The following is a 25,161-nucleotide window of genomic DNA, read 5'->3' on the forward strand; positions in this document are numbered from 1 at the left end:
TCTGTATCTCCATGAATGGGAGGTGACCCTTGGCACCATGAGCATTTATAATTGGGGGTGGGCATAGCTCAGAGTGGAATAGAAGAAGTACTTATTTACAGGAGGGGCTGTCATGAGAATGCGGTAGTTTTGTATAACTGCCTAGTCTTAGAATAGACCCATAAAAGCATATAACTACTCTAGTGCATTTGTCCCCCATAAAGAAAAAACACTTCTAATATGGAACAACACCAGGATGCCTGAGGAGCCCATTTTACCTGAAATTTTTCACATGGTCTTCCACTGTGGTTAATTCCAGAGCATTGTCTAAAGCGCTCACATAGGAAAGAGCCTGTGTGGAGGAGCCCCAGTTCACATCTGTGGACGAAGGAGAAATGCGGCATAAAAAGTATTGACTTTCCCTTTGTATACTGTGAATAAGTTTTATAAGCCATCCCTTACTATGATTTCCCCTGGCTATGTCAGCAGTGATGAGTGCCCAAATTACAGAAAATATAATGTAGTATTTCCTAGGAAGAACACTGTGTTTTTCTATGAACATTTTGTGAATTCTTAGAAGTAAGACCTCTCTTTCCAGCTAAGGATCATACTTTTAAAACTGCAGCTCAGAAATCTTTCTTTGTGGAGAACTTGTGTGATGACCACATTGCAGGTGATAGACGGGAAAATGGTAAGCGTCTGAATAAATTCAAGGGGTCTTCACAAATTCTTCACAAAGATGAAAAGAAAAGACATTTTTGTACACACAGATAGTGTGCAGCAATCTTTTTATTTTGAATAGTAAAACTGAATAGCTCAGGAATTCTTACTTTTGGGTGTTCATGAAGAGGTCAATTTTTATCAAGCATTTTAGTTTGATCTTTTCGGGACTAATCTTCATGAGGGAGTTAAGCACTACCATCCCTTGGCTTTTTGTTGTTGTTGTTGAACACATTAAATATTAGATGGGTTCTCTAAATTGATAAGAGAAAATGCCTGATGGGAATGTACAGGTTCACCCCAGATGGCGGACAGAACCATCTTCCCAGTCTTGCTTGAAAGAATCCGGGAAATGGTGGTGGATCACTATCTCAAGATAAAGAAAATTAATATTGCTTAAGTGTTGATCACGCACCAGGTATTTAGTATATCTTAAGTTATTTTATTCTTATAAAAACCCTACTATTCAGTTGGATACTTATATGTAAAAAAAAAAAAAAAAAAAGGGACTTTGAATCATCCCTCACATCATATATAAAAATGAACTCAAAATGGATAGTAAACATAAATCTGAAGCATTAAAACATCTAAAAGAAGTTTGTGATCTTGGATTAGGGAATGCTACCTTCGATTAGAAGCAAAAAAATATGCCATAAAAGAAAAAAATCATAAATTAGAATTTATAGAAATTAAAATTCTTCAAAACAAACTGTAAGAAAAATGAAAAGTCACAAACCTGTAGGTAATATTTGTAAAACATGTACTGCTAAAAGATTCATCTGGAATTTATAAAGAGTTCTCACCACTGAATAATAACAAACAACTCAAAAAAGTGGGAAAAAGACTTCAAGAGACACTTGACTAAAGAAGATACATGGATGGCAAATAAGATGTTCAACATCATTAATCATTGGGAAAATGAAAACCAAGCCACTGTCAGATAGTACTCTACATCTGTTAGAATGTGTTTTTGTTGTTGTTTGTTTGTTTCTTTCTTTCTTAAAGCAACTGACAATACTAAATGCTGACAAGAAGTGGAGCAAATAGGACTTTCATTCATTGCTAGTAGAAATGGAAAATGATACTGCTACTGTGGAAAACAACTTGGCAGTTCCTTATAAAGTTATATATACACTTGTTATATTAGAAATCACACTCCTAGATACCTCATTCTTAGAGGAAAAACATAGGTCCTCATAAAACCCTATGTGTGAATGTTTATAGCAGCTTTATATATAATCACCCGAAGCTGAAAACAACCTAAATGTCCATCAACTGACATGCGTTGAGATGTATTTATACAATCAAGTACTACTCAGCAACAAAAAGGAAGAAACTACTTATACACGCAACAACATGGATGAATCTAAAAGCACCCTGTTAAATGAAAGGAAGCACACACAAGGGCTACATACTATATGATTCTATATAATATTCTGGAAAAGGCATTTCTATAGGGGCAGAAATCAGAAAAGTGGTTGCTGGGGCTAAGTTGGAGGGAAGAGATTGACTACATAGGAGTATAAAAAAACTTATAGTGATGGTGGAATTGTCCTCTCTTAATTCTGGTGGTAGTTATAAGATTGTGTAAGTTTGTCAAAACTTATAGACTGCACATCGAAAAGGGGTGAGTTTTACCATATGTAAATTATACCTGATGTTTAAAATACATGAAGTAATAAAAATAAACAAAAAATATACCCCTCCAATTATTATTATTATTACCTTCTCTGCTCTACTTGCAGAGCAAGGGGAAGGGGAGTGTGAGACTGGACCTCTCAGTATCTCACTCTGTGGTCTCTAGCCTCTCCCATTTGCAGTCCATCCATTTCTTTCCTTTTCTCAGCAATTCATTCATATCACTCTCACATTATTATATTGTATTATAGTTAAGTCCAGTTTCTTCATCTGTAAAATGCGTCTAATAATGCTTGCTGTACAGTATTGTTGTGAGGATTAAATGAGTGGGTAGTATATAATAGGTGCTCAACAAGGTTAACGATTGTTATTATGTTACATTATATCATTAATATCCACCATACACATGGCACACCTAAGCACACAGGAGCCACTCAATAACTGTTGAATCATTTATTCGTTAGAAGCTGCTTTGGAACCCCCCTCCTATACAGTCTTTATCTTACCTGGCTTCTTATAGGTCACATAGATATAGAGGAAGAACTCAATGACATAGGTGATGACAGCGGCCCACCAGTTGATGACAAACATGACTGCACAGCACAAAACAGCTCCAAAAAGAGACACCCACATGTTGTAAATTCCATATGCAGGCCTCCATCCTAAAAGTAAAAAAGAAAAAAAATCTATGTGCCTAAGAAAAACTTCCACACTCTCACCATGCCAGTACATATTATTAAAATACAGCTAACATTTTTTTCCTAGCATAAAAATCAGAACTTTCAGGTCAAGTTTCTAACTTTGTTATTAATTTGCTGTGATCTTTGGTCCCTGGCCTACAAAGGTGTAATTATACCAAATAAGGATGCTGTGAAATATAGAAAATGTGTCACTCATGGCCCCTCCACACTACCTGCATGCCTCCTGATTGTCTTACCAAATTACAGCCTTGAGCATCTGATGTCTATGCCATTAGGAATCGAAAGGAGGCAGGAGGGATGGAAAAAGTGGGGTCTTATGGGGAGGGCTGGGAGGAACTCCTTGGTGGCCTAAGAAGAAGATTAAGACAACAGGCTTATTGTTCCTGTGGAGAAGGCAGAGTCATCAAAGGTCAATCCACTAACTTCCGGCTAGCTGTTCCTTTACCCCAAGAGGACAGTGCCTGCTCTTTCAGAAATAATAATCTATGGGAATAGGGAGGGAATTTGTCTGCAATGTCTTCTCAAACCCTATGCATTAATGTTACGCATTTCCAATGGTTCATGTATGCATGGGGTTTCCCATGTTTTATTAGTTCCCTGAAATAAAAGAAGCTGGAAGACAGTATGGCCAGGATGGGGAAGCTCTGATTTGAAGGGCACATTTGGTCTATCGGTGAAGTACATTTTAAATTTGGAGTTGCCAAAACACAACAGTTTTCCAAGTCTTCTAGAGCAGTTTCCTAAATGGCCACAAGATGGAAACAGCATTTTGAGAAGAACATCACTGGAAATGCCCTTATTTCTCAGAGTCTGGCTTGGGACGCAGGTGGGGGGGTAGGGAGGAGGAGAGTCACATTTCTTATTTTCTGGGTTTATGTATCCATGTGTCCCCATCTATGTGCTTTTCTATTTTTCCTCTCTCTTTGTCTCCCTCCTTCCTTTTCACTCTATGACTTCACGTTGTTTTTCAAAAATGGACATAACATGGCACGGAGGCACACATTTCTATGATTTGTTGTATTCTCTGACTAGAACTTTCTGTTCTCTGCTTAAAAGAAGACAACAAAACAGAAACAAAAAGTCCTCAATATCTTCTGGAGCCTGGTGGCCTTGGATGGATGAAGGTTCTCCTTCCATCTACAGGCTTATTGGCAGCAGCTTTGCCAAAGGAAACTCAATTATGGCAGGCCCTAAATGAGTGGAAATATGTTTATATCTCTGATAAAAATCCTCGTGGTGAAGAACTTTCTGATGGTTGATAACGGCAAGTCTCTAATCTGGTGGAAAGGCAGAAGATATTCGATTGGCCAATGGAAGCACAGCAGAGGTGAAGGGTGACTAGATAGGGCAAGTTGCTTTGGTGTGAAATTTTGTACCATTTTAAACCACAGTCTGAGAGTGCAGGGATGTCACCAGCTTCAATGTGAATCTGCGTTGACTACACTCAGCAGGTAATTATGGGAGCTACTCATCCTTCTCTTCTGCACCACGGGCAGGAAACAAATTGATAGCAAGGAAGTTTCAAATATATACATTTATTCCACTTCTGTGGTCACTTTCACTCTGGAAATAAATAGTGGTGTTTTTCTACAGCTGAAATAAATGTGGTTTCTCTTGCGATGAATAATTTATTGCCGCAGGAGAAAATTGACTTTACGGTTGGTCAAAAAGGCCATTGCTCAAATGATTCTTTTTCTATTTCAGAAGTCTTCCCCCAACTCACCGAAATAAAGTGGATTACACTGCCTACTAGGACATAAGGAAACACATAAACACAAATTAAGCACTTTTCACTGACTTTTTTCTTTTTATTGAGACTGTTCGCGTACGTGTATTTTAATTTTGAAAAGTCAACTTACCTGGAGATTTGGCATAAGAGGCATGGAAGCAGGAGAAATTAATAAGTGCGTATGAGGCCAAGAAAAAGTTGGAGATGATGGGCGCAATGGTATTCAGTTCCGCTGTGAACAAAGCAGAATTGAGCATGTACATGTGAGTGATGAGACCAGGAGCTGAACAGCTGTTATAGCCTGGAAGATTGACTTTATTTGGAAATTGAAAACATAGCTAGCATCTGTCAAAGTTTAAGAAGTTAGTGATTTTTCTTTGGGACTGCATTCATTTTAAAAAATCTATTCTTAGCCAGAGTTTATTTCCAATAAAGTAAAAAGCAAGAAAACCTTCTTATCAGAAAATAGGCAATCAAGACCTCTACCCACCAAAAATTTGAATGGGAATGGGTAGCAGGTTTGGGGACTGGGTAGATGATAAATTTCCCTGCTGCTATCCCGAAGGTACCAAATACTGTGTTCTTTATCTGTTATGCATACAATCAAAAGGCTCTACAGAGTATCAGATTAGTTAAATACCAGTGCACCAGAAATGCCTACTTGGAAATCTCTCTGCAGATACTCAACTTGCTCTCTCTGACTTTCAGAACTCTTGTTAGTCATTTGGTCTTTTCTACATGTCTAGAGAGTTCTACTTCTTAAGATTTGCCAAAATGTTTTACCGCAGTAGCTAAATATCCAGTATGAGTTAATCCTAGCTGAATTGGTCTATGGGTGAATTATAAGATATAAGAAATAAATTAAAGATAATCCTATTTCTCTGAGGGTCAGACGCAGGTCAACCTCAGTGATGCAAATGAGAGTGGCAGCTGGGTGTGATGCTAGAACAGGAGGCCTGCAAGGGAGTAGGTTGTGCCATGAAGCTCTTCTATGTTGTTCTGAAAGAATGATTTTCAAGGATATTCTTTCATTTTTACAATTTTTAAAAACTTTGTCTATTTTATCACTGACATGCAGTATACAGCAATGATTTGAAGTCTTAAAGCTTAAATGACATAATTGAAACATATCTACACACAATTGCTTTTTTGTTTAATTTTTTAAAAATCTAACAAACCTTGTTCCCTTGTAACAAACATCTTCACCCTCATGGAAACCTTATGAGGATTCATGAATTGGTCACTTCCTAAGTTTATGTGGTGAGCAGGATCCCTCACTGTTCGGCACCACTGTGCTGAGGGAGGCTCCGCCCATCTATGCATCGTTATCATCTTCCTTGCCTGTTGCTTCTTTTCCTCTGACATGCTCACCAGCAAAGGTGGTGCCTTAGGGAGCCGTGAGGAATGTGCAACCTACAGTTGTTGCATGTGCCTCTCCAAGATTATATAGCTGTTTTTATATTGTTTCAGGAGAAGGAATCAAGATTAAAGCTTAGGTAAGTTCTCCAACCTTAGTTGTCTACAAATCTCTTGAGGAACTTGTAAAAATACAGATTGCTCATCACCAGAGATTCTGATTCTACCTCTGGGTTGTGCCTGAAAAATCTGCACTTTAACAAACATGCAGATGGTTCTGATTCTGACACAAATGGTCACCAGACCACATTTTGAGAACAGACACTTTGCCGCTCCTGCTAGTTGCCAGGCCAGGAGACGGAAAGACAGGAGGCAGCTGGGGGAGACTCTGGGATTAGGCAATATTGGACAGGTTGGAGGAAGGATTCAGTTACATTTGGTCGGATAGATTTCCAACATTCAGATTCAAAGAAGAGATTAAAGTCCAAAAGACTTTGGACTCAAGTCTTCAAAGGCCTCTACACACAAGGAGTTCTCATTTCCTTCTTAGACAGATTCCAATATTCCCAAACGGAATATTAAACATAAAACAGGTAATTTCTCAAGCTAAGAGGAAAAACCTGGGAGTAATCAGAAGAATTATTTGGCTTTCAGTAAGACCAAGAAAACTACAAACCAATAAGAATGAAGGCCATGGCTATAACAAAAGTGAGAACGTATCCTCTCAGCGGTTCATTGTTTTTCCCATATCCTTTTGCGAAGAACTGCAGGGCTTTGTAGATATTGTCCTTGCACAGAGCCTAATGGGAAAGAAGAAGATAAATCTGTCACTTATATCTATGCACAACTATTTTCCCTAGGTGATTCAAACAAGAAGATTTGGGGAAAGATAAAGAGATACACAATATGAGGCACAAGTTAACGCTGCAGTTTATCATTCTTTATATTATTTGAATCGATCTTAACTATGTGGCAGACATAGCATTTGAGCCAGATGCAAACATTAAACTGTTTCAGAAAATGATGGAAACTGATTGCCCGTGAGAATGACTATTGCAGCTTGATCCATGTTCAGTGGCAATGGCAGCAGGGAGAAGCACATGCTCCTGTGCCTGTATCACCTGGAACACTTTGGGAGCGCTGACGAGCGAGGCCAGGGCCGAGGAGAGCGTTGCAGAAAAGATGCCAGCCGTGATGAGGGGGCCAAACCCTGACACCATGCTCATGACCTGGAGAAGAGAAGCTCAAGTAAGGGGACTCATCCAAAAGACAAGACAAAAAAACAAACAAACAAAAAAACAGTTTTTATACAAACTGGGATCTGGAATCTCCTTTATAAACTAATTGCTTCTAAACAGACCCCCCCCCCTCCGCCCCACCCTTTCATTCTCGAGTTCTTAATAGTTGTTTTTTTCAAAATGGAAATGGCCTTTTTGTTGTTTATAAAAATAATAAATGTGCACCACAATACATCCAGAAGATCCTGGAAAGAATAAGGCAGGAAGGTTTCAAGGACTCTGACATTTGCCCCTTCTGTCCTTTGTGGGCACATGTTTCTTTCACGATGGGAAAGTCTGTCCCACATAAAGTGGTATTTTAATAAGTTCTGGGGAGGGACTCGGCTGTTTACCAGTCTTTTTAAAGGCATTAGCCTTTCTTGTTCTTTCTGCTCAGAGGCTTTTCAAACCTTTGCTTTTTCTATGCTCATAAAACATAATTTTAGATCTGAGACATGATGAGGTTCTATCCATTTATGTCATATTTTGGAATAATGACTTCAGCTGAGCTAATTTTTCTTTTTTGGTTGTTAAAACAGATGAATGAAGCCTTCACGACAAATTTGCTTCTCCCTCTGCTTGCCAGTCGTTCAGACAAATTAATGTGTTTCAAGTCCTACACTTTTCCCAACTTCCCTTGTTCCTTCCCCCTCATTTACCTCCCTTTCTGCCACTCACAATTTCTCTCTGAGCTTTATCTTCCAGGCACTCCAGGACCACCACAGAGGCTTTTCCTAAGCCAAAGCCCATGCATGAAATGCATTCCAAGTGCCCACTAATCTAAGTCTCTCCTCTCCACCATGAAATCCTGCACAATTGATTGGACGATACATAATGTAGGGTGGTAAGCTTTCACTGGTGATGCAATTCAGACAAGTGCCTGTTTTCTCCTCACCACAGTGCATGTAACCACAGGATTTGCTATCACATAATACTGGTATGCCACCCTTCCCTCCCACACCCATTGTTCCTTGCTGAATTCAAATCAATCAGTTGCAGAGTCAGAAGTTTCATTATACCAGATATTCTAAAAATGAAAAAAATGGCAATAAACATTATTATAATTATTGCAGTTCAAACCTGGAAATTGTTCATCAGCCCATACTGACATGGTTCGTGTTGACATCTTGAGAAGTCATAGCCCAACCCACAGGCTGCAGAACCATTGCAGTTCATCCCAGAAATGATGGTGTCATTCATGTTCCCAGTGGCATCTCGGACCACACAGGCCCCTGGGGAAAAACAGTGGCTCGTCATTTCGTCATTTCTTTATATGAAGAGTTCTGTTCCCTTAAGGGGTTCTTCTGAAAACATATTTAGTTTACTTTGAGTCTGAGCAGGCCCACTGACTCTGCTGTCTTTATTGTCAGTGCTTCCTGGAACATGGTCCCTGGAAGTTCCCATTCTCTGAGGCCCGGGAGCGCCTCCTGTCTTTAACAGGCTGCTACTTCTGCTGCCTTGGGTAGTTTCAGGCCTGGCTCTCGCCAGCCTCTGAAAGACACTTGGGGTTTTGGACTCCTTTTCTTTTTTATCTCTTAAAATGCCCATGGCAGTGCTTTGCCTATAATGCATACTCTATTGATATTTCTGACTTCGTGCTACTGATTAGGAGTTTCTCAAGCAGAAGATCTTATTTTCTCATCTGTGGGAGAACCAAGAGATGGCCTTATTGAATTCGACTAACTAAGAGGACTGAGCCTGAGTTTTCAACTAATGATATTCTTAGCAAAATGTTTTTAACAGTTATAATTCTAACTTTATATTCAATTTAATGGTTTAAATAATACAGGAAATACTTTGGGGTAAAAATATTAAGGTTTCTCAAGTAACATTAATAGTCAAATGATATTCTATCAACTCTTTATCTCTTTTTATCCCATTATCTTCATACAGTTGGGCATTTCTGTTATTTTCTATTATATTATAAACATTCTATGAACATCTTTGTGCATAAATTTTTTTCTGTACTTCAAAGTATTTCTCTAGGATAGTTTCCCAGAAATGGAGTTATAAAGTTTTTAAAGATCCTTGATATACATTTTAATCACTGATATTTCTTGTAAATTTTTGCAACTGCAATCTCTCCCATTATGTGTTTGATAAGATAATTGAAATATATGAACATAGGCATGAAATATATATAAACTTTTCTGACTCACCTGAAGGGTAAATAAATACAAACTAATGCAAACTAATAAAACTGTTCATTTTGCTTTTCAAATTCCAGTCAGGGTAAGTTTTCTGATAAATACAAGAGAGGTCCCAGTGACGGGTACTAATGGGAACCCTCAATTTTAGCCACAAATTCATATTCTTTAAGGCTCAGAAAGACTTAAGAATCATAGAATCTTCAAGTTGAAAGAATCATTTAAAATAATCAGGGTGCAGGAATCTTTTTTATATCAGCCTGAGAGATGGCCTGTTAGCCTCTGCTGAACCACTTGAAATTACGGGTGTTGGTTACCAAGAAAAACTATCCATTCTAGATTTGACTTCTTTGCAGTGTTCATTTATGTTGAGCTGACTTTTCTAAGTCATGTATTTTAACTTCTCCATAATATAATTCCCATAACAGCCATGAAGTCAATCCATGAGCCATTATTTGTACTAATGACCAGCCACGGACCCCATGAGTATCCTTCTCCTATCCTGGGAAAAGTATAGAAACAGATTTTCCCACTTATCAGTGGCAAAAACTAAAAGAATCTTTGAAATGAGGTCTCTAACTTTATTCATTCTGTTTTTACTTTGAGTGAGGGAAAAAAAAAAAACATTGGGGAAATTTAAGTGACTTCAGTGTCATTTAAAAACATGTTGATTTAACAAAAGCATTGGAATAAAATCTCTTTACATGTAACTAAACTTGGAAATGCCACAACAATACAGTTAACATTATTCAATTTCCTCAAATGAGAGGCAGTGAGAGAAACAAGAATCTAAATTAATTGTTTTGCTATTTTCTTTAGAAACCAACTCAAGATATATGTGGTCTCCTAATCGTCTTCATAGTAAACAAGAGGACAACTGGGATATGTCCTTCGGGAAGTGGTCATCCGGGTTTCTGTAGTGGTCCAGCCTGGGGCTCTATTCCCTAGTGTGCACAGAAAAGAGTTTGCTTCTCTGAATGTTCTATATTGCTTCCTCTCCCATAATGGCATAAGCATGAGGTGACCCACAGCCAGGGGGAGGTGTGGCTGCAGGCAGCAGGTGGAACAAAGTCAGCTTCGGAACAGCAGGCGAATCCATATATTTTCGGCTCAGTGAGCAACGTGGGGGCTGCTGGCAACTGGGTCTTGTTCTGATTTCCTGCTGCTTAGTGACAGCGACATTTCCATATTAGGGATAGCAGTGCAAGGAGGAGACACAGCCATCAATTCTATGACTCTTCTATTTCCCTAAGGCTTTTGTTGTTGTTGCTGTTGGTTTTGTTTTGCTTTGGGTTTCTTTTCTTCTCTCTGCTCCTCACCTGCCTCCTTAAGGTAAGGGAGGGGGGTGCTGGAAGTGATAGCTTCCTTGGCAGCAGGAATAATATCAAGAGTAGCAAAATGGAACCCTTTTGTGTTCAGGTAAAATGACAATCTGATTATCTCTACTCTAGTCCTGACCCAGAGACAACTGTGTCACAGTTTAGTTGCATTCAAACCCCTAAAATTGTTGCATTTAAAAAAAACGTTCTACTTCCGTCCCACTGAAAACCCACTGGACATGAAGACCCTTATAAATCTGGCATTCCAACACCAGAGACAAACAACTTACCTACACAAATAGCAACTCCTATGTAGGCAACAGTGGTGATGAAAATGGCCAGCATGGTTCCTCTGGGGATGGCATCTTGGGGATCCTTGAAAAAATAACATGGAGGTATGAGGAGACAGGGTAGAATAAGAGACAGAGATCACTTGGAGTTATTTCTATATTTTCAAAATTTTAGGCTACCTTTCCTGAGGGAAGTTCTAAAGAAAAGTTCAAGCAAATGGCAAAATGGTTCTTTGAGGACAAAGACAAAGTACTTAGAGTGAATAAGGAAATCTGTAGATCTCTTTCTTTTCAATGAGAGGTGGCGGAGCAGCAGACGCAGAGATGCAGAAATTTGTGAAGATTCTGATGGGCAAGACCATCACACTTGAGGTGGAGCCCAGGGATGCTATTGAGAACATCAAAGCTAAACTCCAAGACAAGGAGGGCCTTGCACCTGACCGGCGGGGCCTGATATTGGCGGGCAAATAGATGGAGGATGGCTGCACTCTCGGAGACTATAATATCCAGAAAGCATCCACCCTGCTCTTGGTGCTTTCTCTGCAGGGCAGCATCATAGAGCCTTCCCTTCGCAAGCTTGCCTGGAAGTACAAATGCAAGAAGATGATCTGCCGCAAGTGTAGTGTGGCCACACTGACAACCTACACCCCAAGAAGAAGGTCAAATAAAGCCCGTCCACTGCCCCCTCGGCCCACAAGGCGGCCTTCTGGCCAAATCGCTTGGCCCTGGGACTTCAGTAAAGTTTCCCTTTCATTGAAAAAGGAGAGAGACAGAAAGAGAGAGAGAGAGAGAGAGAGAGAGAGGGAGGGAGGGAGGGAGGGAGGGAGGGAGGAGGAAGGAAGGAAGGAAGGAAGGAAGAAAGAAAGAAAGAAAGAAAGAAAGAAAGAAAGAAAGAAAGAAAGAAAGAAAGAAAGAAAGAAAGAAAGAAAGAAAGAAAGAAAGAAAGAAAGAAATGTGAAGAACTTTGCACTGAACAGAAGAGATCTCTAATTGTCCAGGAGGGAGGTTTTATAGAAAAGTACATTAGTTAGTTCACTCACTAACGCTTCTCTTTCTTTTCTTTATCTTCTGTGAATTTCACGCAGATTTATTAGACCTTAAATTATTACGAGAGATATACAACCATACCCGGCACATTGACAATATCTCTGTGTGTATTTGTTTTGGACTAAACTAGGCTTGCCTTTTAAAAAAATCACTTTTGATTGAGCAAAAAGAATGATCTGCTAAATTCTCCAATCCCTCAAATTTCCCATTTGGAATCTAGTTCAGAAATGACTGCAATGGGAGATATTTAATTTTCATAAGCAGGCATAAAGAAAGAGAGAAATTTAAGCTGATAACAGAAAATGGGCTTTTCTCTTGCTTATAAATGTATATGAATTCACTGAGCTGAACTGACATCATACCATTTTAGATACTATTTGGGGGGCTAAATCTTGTCATAATCAATTCAAAGCAGCATAACATCTGAATAATTGAATTCAACTTAACAGGGATTATTAAATAAAGATTTAAATACAGTCATTGTTTATATAGGACAGTGCCTAGCATATAGTAGGAGTCAATAAATATTGAGTTGAGGGAATCACAATCTCAGTAGGCATTAGTTCCCCCAGCAGAGGACGTGAGACTCATCAATACAAACAAGCAATCAATGCAGTGAAAGTGTGAAGTTGTTTTTATTCATTTGTTTTTTAGCTAAAATTTGTTGATCAAATCCATCCAAAAGGTGAACTCATGGTGAGTGTAAACTCAACCTGACAGCTGGAAGTGATAATGAAACCAAGCAAATCTGTCCCCGCATGGGAGTAATCTATCCCTACGGAGTCACTCTGTGATCATTAATTCCTTCCCACTCTTTTAGGAATATCTCCACACATGGTTTGTTTTAGTACATACATACCCAGCCTCTTCCTTCGAAGCTATTGTCTCCAAAAGTGAATGTGGGAAGTGTGTGCAATTAAGCAGCACATAGAAGGAAGGAGAAGACAATCATGGCCCTATTCAATCTCCTAATTCATGTTATGTTTCAAAATTTATTGCATTGATTAAGGATTTTTGGGGATCTGAGTGAAATGTGAAGAACTGATTTAAGTGGGAAGAAAGGGAATATATGTGAGGATAAGAAGAGGTGTGATGATGGTAGGTAGTCTTATACCTAAAACACAAAAACTTAGTCTTTATTTAGAACTATCTATTATAAGTTCTAAAATTACTTATTTAGCACTTACATGAGGGTCAAACTTGACTCAATATAAATTGTGATGCCAATCTCTTAATGTATGATCACATATTCACGTTGTCTGGTCTAGCTACATTTCCCCTAGACAGGGCTCAGGACTGGCAAATATTTAGTTTCACTCTAAATGTTAGTTTCCACCCCAGCAGTTACCCAAAATCTAACCTTCCTTCACCCTTCTTCACTAAATATTACATTTTTTCTCAAGACAGAATAGAAGGAATCTGTTAGATTGCTGTTTTCAGAGGATGTCAACCACCTCTTAATCTTGCATCTCTGAAACTTCATCTACACTCTATTGATTAGACTTGGGTACCTCCCAGATCTTCTCCCAGGCACATATTTACAGATATAAATGAATGTCTTAACACATAGATGGTTCAGGATGGAACGTTGTAGTAGCATCCCCTTGTGCCAACTCTCTTTGACTGTCACTGGCAGCCTGAAGTGCCATCTTGAGACTCATGCTACAGTTGTGAGCAGAGGTAGCATCTTGCATATTTCCATAGTGTGTAAAAAATAAATGTTTACTAAGGTGGTCTGAATCTATTATGTTTTGGTTATTTCCAATTTCACTCTTAGAAATAAATATGGAAGGTTCCTAGCCACTTCCCTATATGCAATCACCTCTCACTCCTTATCATGCTTGACCACTCTGGTTTCCGATGGTAAATTATTACTTCTTAAAGCGTTTGCCTCCTTTGGCTTTCATCACCCCCCTCTCTCTTGGGTTCTCCTACCTCTTCCTCTTTCTTCTTCATGGGTTCCTTTTCCACCTTCAATACTTTGAATGTCTGTTGTCCTGGATGCTGCCTTGGTACTCTTCTCTCCTGCCTCTTGCACAGACCTGGATGAACTCATCCATGCCACGGCTTCCAATCCTGCTCTCATTCCTTTCCAGAGCTCCAGACTCATAAATGTAGCCACACACTAGACATATCCACTCTGACGTCCTTCTGTCATTTCAACCCCCATGACCAAATCTGAGCTTCTTTTTTCTCATCTATTATTTCATGCAATCAGTTCAACAGGTTCGAACCAGCATTAAAAGAATATAGTAGAAGAGAACTAATGTGAAAATATCAGAAGACATCATTTTTAGTAAAGTAAAGAACTGTTTGGGGAAAATTTTGTATGTATGCACTTGATTGTGATGTATAAAGTTTTCTTACTGCAGATTATAGTAAAAAAAAAAAGTCCTTTCATTTCCTCTCCTAGGGAACTCTAAGAAAAGCTGACCCTTTTGATTCAATTCCCTTGCCATACCCTCAATTCAAGACCATGTCATCTCTGTGTAGACTACCATGATATCTTATAACTGATCTTTTTGCCTCCAGTCTCCCTACCTATCACCTCCCACCCTCTAATCCATCCTTCACAAATGCTAGCAGGCTCTCTGTAAAACACATGTCTAATCCTGATCTAATCTCTTTAGTGTCTCTAGCTAGTTTTGGGATAATATCCAAACTCCATTGTCAGTAGTCTAAAGGACCTCTGAGTTCTGTTTAATAGTATACTGTGGTATATGTGATGAAAGTTAAGCTTCATTATAAAATCACCAAAATATTTTTAAATAGAAAGAATAAAACTTTTTGCAACAATGCTATGACCACTTGTACCCTGAAAATCATGATGCAATATCCTCTGCATTTTCTTTCCATGTAATCTCAAAATCAGAGATTTCTTAGTACAGATTGATGGAAAAGTAAAAATCTTTACTAATATGGCACCACTAAATCAAGTTAGCATTTATTGTGGGAGAAAGAAATTGTAAGTTTTGCCTTTTTAGGTAGGGATATCTTCCAGTTCTCTGCTTACTTGCAGATTACCTAGGACACATAGAAGGTCCTTTATAAATATGTTGATTAATATATTGATGAAAAGATATACTTGCATGCCTCACTCTGTACATAAACTACTTTCCATCAGCAGCATCTTTCTCTGTGCCTTTTTACATTCCATGCTGACTGTTCCAGATGTCCCTCTCTTCTGTGTTCTATTGATGAGCTCCTGCTCATCCCTTAAATGTGGATTGAGTGTCCCCTCCTCTGAAAGCCTTCCCTTACTTCTTTAGGGACAGGCAATTACTGTTTCTCCTTTCCCTGGCACACAATCTGTTTTTGCTTCTTATGACTCAGTTTGAGTAAGTGTGTCTCCCTCTTGGACCATGAGCTCCTTGAGGGAAAGCTCAAGCTCTTCTTTGCTTCCCCAGTGCCTCGTGTAAGTAGGTGCTCAGTAAGTATTGGCTGAGCTGAACTAACTACTAAGCCTCTAGTACAATATAGTCTTTAAAGAGTCTAAGAAAAGAAAACTATTCTTCAATTTAAATGTGCACTTACAGTTTGCAGGAATTTAAATCAGTGACATCTAATGCTTTTCCAAATCTGAAAAACTGGGAGCTCAACATCCATAGCTAAATTTCATTAAACAGCAATACCGCTTGAATCATTGCGAACAAGTTACTTAATTTTTGAGCCTCAGCCTAATCTTGTTTTTAATGCCATGTTTCTGCTAAAGAATTTCCTATGGCACTGTGGTCCTTAATATGACAAATCTAAATGTGTTTATTCCTTCACTCAATAAATATTTATTGAAGCCTTACTAGCTCCCAGGATATAGCAATGAACAAAACCAAAAGCGAAGTCACATTCACCGTTATGTTCCAGGGCTCAGTTCCCTCCAACAGCTGTTTCCTTGCCTTGCAAGGTTATCCAGCCTCATGAGGGCGTCTCCAGTTAAACTGTGAGAGATTCCTTATTGTTCCTAGTTTCTCCATGCCTGAGTGTTCTTTTGTCTTCTCTCCCTGTAGTACATTTTTTCACCAATAGTCAGTACCTAGCCTTTGATTTCAGTTCACACTCAAAGGTTACTTCCTTGAGGAAATCATCCTTAACAATTATTTGTTTGTTATTTTTATTTCACTATCCATTTGGACAGTGCATACAGTTTTCATTTATATATAATAAATATAATATAATGTAATGCAATATAATGTAATAATATATAATAATATATAATAATATAATATAATATAATATAATATAATATAATATAATATAATATAATATAATATAATATAATATAATATAATATAATATAATATAATTGTGCCTTGATGGCTCTTGCAAATATTTGTCTTCTAAAGTAGATATAAATTTATTGAGGAAAAACCTGTGTGTGCGATAGAAACTGTTTATTATCTCTCAAACAGCCATTCTCACCTTCCTCCTTTTAATACTAGAACCCCCTAAAATTTTTATCTGGGCACAAGGCTGCCCAGCTATATACTACATTTCTCAGCCTTCTTTGCATTGAGGGAAGGCCTCAGACTAAATTCTGGCCAATGGAATGCCAACAAAAGTGACACATGCAAGGTCCAGGAATTGTGTGTCCTCTACTTCCTTATTTCCCCTCCTATAGACTAGAATGTGATATTGGAAGTGATCAGACTAGGGCAAACCCCAAGGGAATGGTAAAACAAGGGAGGTCATCTGGGTTCCTGGGCTACCTTTAGGAGCAGACCTTTTTTATTCCCCTAGATGGCTATTCAGCTCAAATTTTAATGCAGTAGAAAAACAAGTTTCTATCTTATTTAGGTCCCTGTTACTGGATTTTTATAAAACATTCAAAGCAATATCCTAACTAATGCAGTGCTCATTACCGTACTTAACATAGAACAATACGTTAGTGAATGCTAAATAAATACCTATCAAATAAGTGAATTTACCTCTGAATTTAATGCCATGTGTTCAGTAACAAAGTAAATTTTTTTTGGGGGGGTTGTTATTTCTTTAATGTTCCGTGTTCTTGTTCACCATGTGTTTAAACGAGAAAGAGTGGTTCTCATATTTTTTTTTTCACTGAGCTATACTCATTTTGTTGGAAATGTGATACACTGTCAATGTACTCTGCCCTTCTGATATCACTAAATAAGAATTCTGGAAGGACTATCTGGAATTGGATAGTTTGACATTAAACTTTGGAGAATTTTTAAATAACCAGGAAACCTTACAGAAATCTTACAGTTTTGAAATCTGTAGAGAAACAGGGTCATTATCGATGTCTTGTGCTGCCCACCAACTGTACCACCACCTCCCAGGACTACAAAAGGAGAGAAAACAACATACCTCCAAGTCTCCTGAGATATTGGCACCTGCGAGAATCCCAGTAGCTGCCGGGAAGAAAATGGCAAAGACAGAGAAGAAGCCTTCACCTTTTGTGAAGCTTGGCCCAAAGTTTTCTGCAAATATTGATGCTGCAACACAAACAATGACAACATTATCATGTAAACTTTTTTCACAGAGTAGGAGATAAAGTTACTGCTGGCATTCATAGCCCTAAATGCACATGGGTTCCTATAATCTACGTGGAATAAACTCAAAGATGTTGGTGGACTTGTGGTGAACCTTATGTTAATATTTGTCAAAGGTCAAAATAAGTATCCTAAGGTTTTAGGTCTCTAGGAAAAGACTCTAAAAATCCATAAATTTTGTGCCAACGGAGACCCAGGCCACCTGTCTTCTTTGAATTTAGAAGACTGAAAAAGGAGGAAATGGAGAATTCTCTCATGATAGCACTGGCATACTCACAAATATACCACACTTATACTGTCATTCATATATATATATATATATATATATATATATATATATATATATATATATATATATATATATATACTACATTCTCACATGCACAAATACCTTAATCAACACACTACTTTTCTATGCTTTTTTTTAATTGAAGGTGAACCTTGTTGGTTAGTTTTGCTACTAATATTCTAACCTGCCCGCTCCTTGCTCCCAAAGATTACATCTTAAATTCTTATACCAAATTCTAATATATGGGAGGATAATATCAGGAAGAGCTTTGGTCATCAAATAATACTATCTCACAGGTTGTCACCATATTACTTAAATGAAAGGAAATAATCTAGAAGAAAAACAAAAAGGAAAAGGAAGCAAAAAGAGGAAGGAAGAAAAATGTGAACAAAAGAGTCTCGAATAACGCAAAAACAAGTAAAGAAAATGTATAGCACCAGAAAAAATACAGCAGGAGCTGGAAGTGGGAGAAAGAATAGAAAGAAGACGGATGATAACAATGCAAAGCAAACAAGAGAATCTTTACAAAGAAAAAGAATCAGAACAAAAGAGGTGTGTAATATAAAAAAGAAATGAATAGTGACAACTGAGTAAATGAAGGGAAATATGTTTTAAATCTCATCAATGGATCTTGAGTAAGCTAGAGTGGAAAGTTAGGAAAGAATAGGTAGGCAGAGTAAAACAGGGGAGAGAAATCAAATGTCAAATTTCATGCTTTGTGGCATTATCACAAGATGCTACACTAAATAACTCCTACAATTTTTTATGCTTGAAAACTTGACAGTGATACTTAACTAGGTAAGGCTCTAAAAAGGGAACGTGCAAAAAAGTAAAGCAGGAAAAAATGTGAGTATGTTTGTCTTTAGTGTTCTCATGGCCTGAGCTTTTTTCTCTTTCCCTGCAGGTACACTCTCTTTCTACTCTGGACAGCAACAACGATTTGTCTAACACTTTAAGGTTTTCTAAACACTTTTCTACCCACTATCTATTTGCTACTCAAAAATCCCTTCAGGAAGTTATTATTATCATGCACACATTACCAGGAAAATCTGAGACCCGAACATACTCGGTGACCCGTCTAACTGATAAGCAGCAGGATTGATGCTCTCTGGAATCCCACTCCGGACTCTTCCCTGGATCACACTAGGATTTCAAGGCTGGAGTGGGGGTCACAGGGATGGTGGTGGAGGCGAATGATGGAGAACCATTTATAGCAAAGCAGTTCATTTGTCACACGTACCTTGGTAGTTAAAGAAACCTCTGGACTTCTTCTCATTGTTGGATGGAATGACAGTTCCAATGAAGAAGTTTGCGATAGCAATAAGGAGAATGACTAGAAGGATCACTTGAGCCTGGAATGGCAAAGCGGAAGGAGTGCAAATTAGATCTATTTAACAGCTTTTTACATAGTTACAAAAGTTACATGTCCACGGAAGACTGCAGTGTCCTCAGGAATATAAATGCAGCCCCAAATTTTAGCTTTAACGGAGTTTATTTCCTTTCTAGGCAGAGCACCCTGGATGCCTCCCCTTCCCAGAGCTAACTGCAGGAGTATGAGAACACAGAATGACTCATAGAATCCGCCTGATGCTTAGTGCCTTTGATGTCGGGCTGCCACGATGTGCTCAGCACAGTCTGCAAGGTTGACCAGCCAAATTGTCTTTATTTCCTCATACGTTTTGAGGTGTTTTGTGGGGGGTCTTGGCATTCCCATATGCTGTTCCCTCTGCTAAGAAGGCACTTCTACTCTTGGCATAACTATTTTCTTCTTCTCATCTTTTAAGGCTTAGTTACCTTCTCAGACAGGCCTTTCTTGACCACTGAATCTAAATAATAACAACTAATGTTCACTGAGGGCTTACAACATAACAGACACAGATTAAACTGTACCAGTATTCTTTCAGCTAAATAATACCACCAGTAACCATGTGAAGTAGGTAATATTATTATCCTCATTTTAAAGATTAAAAAACTGAGGCACAGGTAGGTTAAGCAGTTTACTAAAGGTCATATGGACACAAAGCAGACTCACATCCTAGCATTCTAACAGCAGAGCTGGAGCTTTAAATTCTACCGTCTCCTGCCGTGAAACTACATTGGCTCCCTCAGGGAATAAAGTCATCGAAAGTAGACTCCCCATTATTTTCTATTCAGTGCCCTGTTTATTTTCTTCACAGCACTTTTACAATTTACCATCTTAGATTTACTTGTTTACCTACCTGATTATTACTCATATCCTCAGAGACCATATTCTCAACCAAGTAGGAATTGTGCCTGTTTTATTCACAATGGAATATCCAGAGCCTAGCAGAATGCCCAGCACATGTAAGCACTTAATCAATTTTTGTTTAGTGTAGGAATACATAATCCATAAGTAAGTACCATGTAGGAACATTTCCTATTGCCTTATATAGGTGGAAGACATTGGCCATCTTTTCATTTCTGGTGACCGATTGAGGTCTAATTGCCCATCTCCAGGCACATAGGATCCATTTCTATTGCACCAGTCACTCTAGGGAGTTACGAAGCAGGTAATAAACATCCTCCCCATTACTCAGAAATTGCTGTTTTACTACTAGTTAAATCCAGATAGTCTCTAGTTCCAGGGCCCCTGATGCTCTCAAATTTGCTACTGACGTACTTACTGGATTTTAGAAGAGAATGATAGTTTCTGCGTCTATTACCTTCTCCCAACATATTTGCCATTTCTTTTGGCTTTTAGCACCTTGAAAGGGGATACCAGAAGCGGGATTGAGAGGCTTCCAGCATGTACTGTTGTTATGATCATAAGGGGTCTTGTGTGTGATGATGGCAGCAACCTTGATAGTTGTCACTGTGATGATATTATAAAGGACAAAGTACAGGTCTGATCATGTGTCACATGAGCTGTGAGTCATGACTGCCTGGACCTCGGGCTTTGACGGCTTTGGTGTTCCACCACACATTAACTTACAATTTTTCCATAGTAAGTAATAATAGAAATTCTTTTTGAATATGAGATTCCTTCTATCCCTGCAATTTGTTCAGGACCTGACCAGCAGTTGTTGATAACTTCATTGTGAGAAATTCACCTTTGCTTCCCATTCCATTCCAGCTACTGAAATTCCTAAAAGAATCACCACTGTAATGGAGCCTATTATCCGGATATCATTGGTTGGATCCACCATCATTGAATCACTCTCCTGGAAAAAAATTTGCAAAACTGGTTAGAGATGGAGGTTTTCTCCCCCTATATTTCTTTTTCTTTTTTTAAAGATTTTATTGGGGAAGGGGAACAAGACTTTATTGGGGAACAGTGTGTACTTCCAGGCCTGTTTTTCCAAGTCAAGTTGTTGTCCTTTCAATCTTAGTTGTGGAGGGTGCCGTTCAGCTTCAAATTGTTGTCCTTTCAGTCTTAGTTGTGGAGGGTGCAGCTCAGCTCCAGGTCCAGTTGCCATTGCTAGTTTCAGGGGGCGCAGCCCACCATCCCTTGCGGGACTTGAGGAATTGAACTGGCAACTTCGTGGTTGAGAGCCCACTGGCCCATGTGGGAATCGAATTGGAGTTAGGAGCATGGAGCTCTAACCGCTTGAGCCACCAGGCCAGCCTCCCCCTATATTTCTTATTGTAGCATTTAACAGTAAGAAGAGATACTGTGCACTAATGTCTGGGACCATAGAGGCTAATAGAAAACTGAAGTGCTCATAAATATGAGAAGATAAATAAACTAACATTTTTTCCTACAATAGGCCTTTGATAGCTAAGGTTAGGAGTCAGAAATTTTAGAGATTCATTCTGGTTACAGCTTTTGAAGCTATCGTAGCATCAAGTAAAAGTATGTATACATACATATATCAAGTTTTGTTTCCGAAGAATGGCTAGTTATTTTTGTGTGTCAGGGAAATCCTAGAGGAGTAAAAATGAGTGGTTTCCAGTGTGAATAGTTGAACATAAGTGTTATTCAATTAAATAACAAGCTACACAAACCAGGTAATGCACCTCTTGAAGATAATATACCTTATGAACTACATAATCCACTCATTTATTTATCTAAGTTTTAAATAGAGGTACTGTTACCGATTGAATTCAGTGAGTGCTTTCACTGTTACAAAAGGAGGACTAGAAGTTTGTTTGTTACCAGCTAATTCCCATGCTCATATATACACCATCTAGGTGGGGCACCTAAATGAGGAAACACCTAGTGTTCTGCAATAAGTTATTTTAATGTCTGAACTTTCTTTCCCTTTGAAAATCTATAACCATAATAGTAATACAGTAATCTCCCTTTATCTACAGTTTCACTTTCCGTGGTTTGAGTTACCCATGGTCAACAGTGGTCCAAAAATATTAAATGGAAAATTCCAGAAATACACAATTCAGAGGTTTTAAACAGTGCCATTCTGAGTAGCATGATGAAACCTTAAACTGTCCTAGTCTGTGCTGCCTGAGACATAAATCTTCCCTTTGTCCAGTGTATGCACGCTGTATGATACCCGCCTGTCAGTCACTTAGCAGCCTTCTCAATTATTAGATCAACAGTCATGGTATTGCAGTTCTCGTGTTCCAGTCACCCTTATTTTACTTAATAATCGCCCCAAAGTGCAAAAGCAGTGATGCTGGCAATTTAGATATGCCAAAGAGAAACTGTAAAGTGCTTCCTATAAGTGAAAAGGTGCATATGGTACAATAAGATATTTTGAGAGACAGAGACCCACATTCACATAACTTTTATTACAATGTTATTATAATTGTTCTATTTTATTAATAGTTTCATTGTTAGCCTCTTATTCTGCTTAATTTATCAATTCAACTTTATCATAGGTAGGTGTGTATAGGAAAAAACATAGTATATGTAGTGTTCAATACTATCCATGGTTTCAGGCATCCATAGGGAGTCTTGGAATATATCCCCAATGGATAAGGGGGCTACTATATGCTGCTGCTAATAATACCCTTTATTTATCTGTTTTGTATTTTACACAGTATTTCATTTGCTCTGTATCATATTTCTATAAAATACACAGAACAGCATTATTAACCCATATTATGGATTTAGAAAACTGGTCCAAAATCTCTCAGCTGGTAAATATGAGAGTCAGGATTCCAAGCCAGTTCTGATGCCAAGCATAGGGCCCCCTCAACTATCCAACTTCCACGTTCTGCAGAATAAACCTATTTCCTCTCATCTGGCCATCATGATATGCCTTTGTGCCCTGAAAAAACAACTTGAATCAAATCATCTTGCTTGGCTAATGAAAAGAAAAGCTTTTACTTACCTTAAGAAGGTCGACCACAGTCTCAGCAAATCCCACCACATACATAGCAACAGCCACCGCATTGGCAAAAGCAAAGATCAAGCCTATAGACCCACCAAACTCAGGCCCTAAGCTTCTGGAAATAAGATAGTAGGCCCCACCTGAAAAAAGAAACAAACATTCTCTACATTGAGGAACAACTGAGGCATTTAGTACATGACCAAATAATTTTGAACATCTGAAAATGCTTGACATATTAATTATTCTAATAAAAATATTATAATTTCCTAACTTAGCCCTTCTTTTCACTCTGTGTATATTATATAATAGAACAACCTGACTTAATAATGTAATAGAACTATCCTGACTTAATGCTTTGTCTTTAAAAAAAATTCACTGGCAAGTTCAATCAATAATGTAAATGAAGTAAAATTTTATATCTGAAATTTCCAGGAGCAGGTAGGCCTAGGCAGAAAATGAAGTGAGTGAAATTTATCACTGTTATTCTAACTTCTTTTCTGGTATAATTTTCTGGTATATGTTTGCTGTTTAAAAAAGTTATCTGTATAGTGCTATGTATGATTCACTCTATAAATCAGACTTGGTTGTCTATGTTTTTAGCTCAAGAAGACATTATTATTGCCAAATACCCATATGTATATGGAGGTGGCAAATGGGAAGGAAGGCAGGAGAGGGCTTGGAACAAGTGCTTCTTCCTTGGACTTTGAAAAGGTAGTTCTATATATGGTTGTGTACTTCTGTGCACGTGAAAGACTGAGCCGGACTTGCTAACTGCCTCGAGGGTACTGAGAGCAGGTTACTGGAAATAAAAAAGACTAGATGTTGAAAGGCCTAGATAACGAGATATTATCACAGACTGTAGCAAATTAATAACATTCTATATGGAGCTAATGTTAGAAGTCACAGAATGGTAGGGAAATGACACCGAACAAACATATCTAAAAACAAAACAAAACAATCTTTTACTGAAAAGAAATTTCTCCACCTTATTAATTCCTTTGGATTAAGGGGTCAGGGTCCCCTCTAAAAGTGTTACCTATTACCTAGGTGGTGCAAATCCCCATTTTTTCTTTTGTCCAGATTATATTAAGTAAATTAGCTAGGCAGTTACTTAGGCATGGTCAAAATGATAGACAGGCAGACATTGTGAGAGGAGGTGTATTGTGGGTAGGGTGGTGTTTTAAAAAGTGTGTGATGGGGAGACCTGGATAAGGTATCCAAGTAGAGACCCTGAGGAGCCAAAGCAAAATGGGAGAGGGGAAGAAAGGAAGTTAGAACAGTGATAAACTTCACGCACTTCATTTTCTGCTTGGGCCTGCTTGTTCCTAGATGATTTGAAAGAAACTCTGTTTTGTTTTTATTTTCTTTTTAAGGATCTTCTCACGGCTATTGGCCACTGGGAGCCATGTTGGGGTAAACGCTGAGGACTTGACTGAGAAGTATCAGCAGTGTCAGCAGGGGGCACTGGAGAAGAGCCATGCTGAGGGGACCTGGGAGAGAGCCAGCAGGGCTCATTCAAGGCACAAAGAAATTGCCCTCTTTCTAGACACCTGGCCACTCTTTACTTTACAAACATGTTTAATCACAGGAAATGGGTCAAAAAAGTCTTTCCTGGAGAGCTCTCAATTTTAATTGAGAAGAATTTTGCCTTACTCCTTAAATTTTGGATGATTTTGTTTTGTTTTAAGGCTTTGAGGGACTCATTATCGATATACAATTTTTACTTCCCACATTAAACCAATTCTAGACATTACGACATAACCAAAGCTTATAGACACAAGTAAAGGAATTGGCTTACCTCCTCTTACTACTCCATTTGTGCAAATAGCGGACATAGAAATACCTGTGAGTGTTGTCACGACCACACTCAGGCCAATGATGATCACTCCAAGACCTGTAAAATCCCC

General features: G+C 38.4%; 1 protein-coding gene across 1 annotated transcript in view; it reads right to left on the reverse strand.

Annotated features, from left to right (window-relative positions):
* SLC12A1 (solute carrier family 12 member 1) overlaps positions 1-25,161 on the reverse strand; it is an 81,912-nt gene that overhangs the window by 37,805 nt on the left and 18,946 nt on the right. Inside the window, exons 5-16 of the mRNA XM_074329185.1 lie at positions 25,053-25,148; positions 23,255-23,394; positions 21,071-21,181; positions 19,240-19,351; positions 17,526-17,653; positions 11,157-11,241; positions 8,481-8,632; positions 7,245-7,352; positions 6,800-6,923; positions 4,898-4,999; positions 2,844-2,999; positions 258-357 (exon numbers count right to left, since the gene is read on the reverse strand). Coding sequence (XP_074185286.1) covers positions 258-357; positions 2,844-2,999; positions 4,898-4,999; positions 6,800-6,923; positions 7,245-7,352; positions 8,481-8,632; positions 11,157-11,241; positions 17,526-17,653; positions 19,240-19,351; positions 21,071-21,181; positions 23,255-23,394; positions 25,053-25,148 — 1,414 coding nt within the window. The remainder of the gene's footprint in view (positions 1-257; positions 358-2,843; positions 3,000-4,897; positions 5,000-6,799; positions 6,924-7,244; positions 7,353-8,480; positions 8,633-11,156; positions 11,242-17,525; positions 17,654-19,239; positions 19,352-21,070; positions 21,182-23,254; positions 23,395-25,052; positions 25,149-25,161) is intronic.

Source organism: Rhinolophus sinicus, linkage group LG03, assembly GCF_036562045.2.
Source record: "Rhinolophus sinicus isolate RSC01 linkage group LG03, ASM3656204v1, whole genome shotgun sequence".
NCBI lineage: Eukaryota > Metazoa > Chordata > Mammalia > Chiroptera > Rhinolophidae > Rhinolophus > Rhinolophus sinicus.